Raw genomic sequence first — 3,625 nt, 5'->3', positions numbered from 1 at the left:
TGAACACCTTCAAGAGTAAATTGGATGCTTATCTTGCTGGGATCCTATGACCCCAGCTGACTTCCTGCCTTTGGGCAGGGGGCTGGACTCGATGATCTTCTGAGGTCCCTTCCAGCCCTAATGTCTATGAATCCATGAATTATGTTTATATTATTGCTATGAAAACAGCTAGACTCTCAAATAGCTGTATAAAGCATGCATATTTAATGTCAAAAAGTAAAGTGCCTCCTCCATATAAAACTAAAATCCTATACAAGTGACTGTAGTAGCTTAGGGCCTGATCCAGTTTTGTCTTAAAGGTACCTAAAAGGGATTTAGGTTAAATATATGTGAACTGAAAGAGTAATCCACTTTGGCCGTAGTCCATATGGCACAAAATTCATTAGGAGATAAGCTTAGATCCAAGCAATGCCTCCAGTTCAGATTGCAAAATTCCCTAAGCCTCTTTAATTGAGCTTCTGGGTATGAATAAAAACAATATCGTTTGATCAGGCAGACTCCTAACTTTTGCCTAACCCTACTGGAATCCAGTCTGATGCTGAGGTGAAACCCAAGCCCCAAGAAGGGCGAGATAAATAAGCTAGCTTTGTGATATCTTCACCTGAAATCTAAGCTCTCTCACCCTGAGGAGGTATAAACCTATATCTCCCGTTTCCCAGGGAAGTGCCCTAATCACCCTGCTATACAACAGCCCAGATGGGGGCATCCTCAACACTGCTAGTTAACACTGGGCTCCTGGGCAGCTGAGATTACAAGAACCATGGGGTCAGGAGAACAAGAGGGAGCTTAGTGAATATGGCACTCCCATGGGTAGGGAGAAATCTGGGGTCTAGCCCCTGTCAGTCACTGAGAGGTATAAACCATGTTAGTTTGAAGTTAAGCACAAAGCAGGGCATGGTGGCACCTTAGAAAATAAGTGGTTCAGAGAGGCATAAGCTTTCATAGGAAACAGTTTACTTCATTCACAGCAACCAACAAAGTAGGCTGTTGCCCGTGAAAATTTATGCCTCTCTGAACCAGTTACACAGCCACTAGTTAAAAAAAAGAAAGCAACTGTAGAAGCACAGACAGCTTCGTGGACAAGTGTTCCAAGCACTAGGCAGTTTGGGCTAAAGGTCCATGACAACAACACCATCACTGAAGGAGGACGAGGCCTTCTGAATTCCAAATGTACAGGGAGCCTAAATGTATAGTATGAGTCAAACATGAAAGCACTGATGATGGGTAGGAATTGAGACATAGCTCTGTACTTAGTATTTCTGTTAGCTACCTGTAGATACCTCTTGGCTTTCTTGAATAATGCTTTGAATGGACCCTATCTCTGGATAGACAGTCTAGGCATGTAGTAGGCCGTTTGCAGACATTTAAAAAAAAAAGTGGTGCTTTACTTTAAACTCAGTGCACTCCTGCACCAAGCACACTGTATGTCCAGAAGAGGCAGCATGTTAGTTGGAACCGGCTCTGCAGCATCTGTATAAATTGGGAGCTTTAGTGAGGGTTTTTTGGTGCTTTTATCTAACAGCTGATTGAATCAGCTTTAGTTAAAAGTGAAAAAAAGCCCCACTGAAGCACCCAAACTATACAGACACTGCAGAGCCAAGCCAAAGTAATGTGCTGCTTTTTCCAGTAAAGTGCGTGTTTTTTTGGTTTTGTTTTTTTAACATCAGCAAGCAGCCATAAACCAACACTAAATAGATCACTCTCCCAGGCCAAGGCACACTTTTAGGTAATCAAATGCCTAAATGTAGGCACCTCCAAGGTAAATCTGGACCAGGGCTATAAGCCTCAGAAGCTTCTCATGTGTAGTACTCCACAATTGTGCTAATATCCAAAACAAGTAAAATTCCTTAATTCAGCCCAGGTTAGAGCAGCCCCAGCCAGCTGATACATGGTAAGTGTCTTCTGAACCATGAGTAATACATTTTTGCATTTCTTTAAGGTGGTGAAGCACCGGAGGTAGCTAAAGGTGGCTTTATGTATGTTGGGACTCTCTCATTAAATAGAGCACAATGAGGAATAAGGAATAAAACAAGACACAGAGTCTGCCCCTAAGTGCTCAATGAACCTCTTTGACTTTTTTTGAACACCAATGGCATTGGACACCTTCATCTGGTAAACAATGCAGATGTCTTTAATTCAGTCTAAAAGCCAGTGTAAAATATAGATTTATTTGTTATATAAGAAGTTCTGTATTCTGTGTTACTCTTCACAATATTCTAAAGAACAACTTGACAATAGCTAATTTGCTTTTTTATTGCAAGCTACTTACTGACTGGAGGTCTTTGGTCCTGAGATGGATGATTCACTCAGTAATTCAGCTATCAGTAAGAGTTTGCTTATAGTTTCTTTCATATTATCAAAGGCCTGCTGAGGAGAACTGGATCTAAAGAACATCTCAAAAAATGTTTGCAGCTGTAAAAGATAAACATAACACAGATTCTTAAATACTTATCTTGATTCACTTTTTAAGATCATGTATTAAAGGCTGGCAGAAGTCACGTTGTTTAAAAATGCTCTCTTTGTTTGTTACATGTGCCACACTAAAGAACAATATTAAATATTCCACTCAGTGTGCTAACAGAGACGTATTTGCATTTATAAATAAGCAAATTTGAAATAAGCTGTGCAATAACTGCTATCAGAGAGCATGACCTGGAGATGCAATAGTCTCTCAGCCTAAATTCATTTTGATAAAATTTTCTGATATCAATCGTGTGTGTACAGAAGCAGCACAAAGTAAAAGCCTTTCTTCTTACTAATGTATTAGGCCAAAATACTGTTCTGCTTCTCCTTTGAATATGAGTAAACAGGTTTTATGAATGGACAGAGGCAAGGATAAAAAGAACAGTTGTGAAAGTAAAAGGAATTTCTCTTTTATGAAGGCTGGTAGCCAAGTAGCTGCTCAGTTACCAATACTCATACCATGCAACAATGATGGAGCTCCTGAATGCACCTCACAGGAGGAATTTAGCCTCATGAATCCTCATACACAAGCTCTGTATACATTGCCCTTTCATGTACTGCTATCACTCACCCAAATCCATCCATCACATCACTGAAGCTCAATCCTACTGTATTAGGATCCTCTGTGCCCACAGAAGAAGGGGCTGCACGTGTTCCATAATTACATTATGTTTTTAACATAATACTCTGTAGCAATGTTCTACAACAGAGGTGGTCAATCTGCAGCATGTAGCAACAAGTGGCACAGGCAGCCTGTGTGTGGCATGCAGGAGCTTGGAGAGTGGGTAGGCAGAAGATAGCAGAGCAGCAGATCAGGTAGGGGAAGGGGATCATGGTGGCACAAGGGGATCATGGTGAGGAGGGAGGCATGAAGCTGAATTTGTGGCATGCCTACTAAAAATCTTGACCCCCACTGGTCTATAATAATTCTATATAGATAAAGGGCTTAGTTCACCTGTCTGTGTGTCTTTCTGTCTGTTCATAATGCTCTTGGAGCACTGTGATTGGTTGTCTTGGCAGCCAATCACAACGCTTACTGAAACAACCAGAGTGCTCCTCACAGACAGACGGCCAAATGTGGGGGAGAGGAAGGGGAGGGGGTGTCGCAGTGCACGGCGCGGAGCAGGGGGTGGAACTCTTGGAACTCTTGAACTTGGAGGCA

The 3,625-nt window shown here is 41.7% G+C and overlaps 1 protein-coding gene across 1 annotated transcript in view; it reads right to left on the bottom strand.

Annotated features, from left to right (window-relative positions):
- The window catches only part of CPED1 (cadherin like and PC-esterase domain containing 1), a 273,667-nt gene that overhangs the window by 192,157 nt on the left and 77,885 nt on the right, over positions 1-3,625 (bottom strand). Inside the window, exon 7 of the mRNA XM_019509244.1 lies at positions 2,270-2,412. Coding sequence (XP_019364789.1) covers positions 2,270-2,412 — 143 coding nt within the window. The remainder of the gene's footprint in view (positions 1-2,269; positions 2,413-3,625) is intronic.

The sequence above is a fragment of the Gavialis gangeticus genome, unplaced genomic scaffold, assembly GCF_001723915.1.
Source record: "Gavialis gangeticus isolate Ggan-Ray unplaced genomic scaffold, GavGan_comp1, whole genome shotgun sequence".
Lineage (NCBI taxonomy): Eukaryota > Metazoa > Chordata > Crocodylia > Gavialidae > Gavialis > Gavialis gangeticus.
The sequence above is the reverse complement of the archived record's forward strand: the minus strand, read 5'-3'. Positions and strand labels throughout refer to the sequence as shown.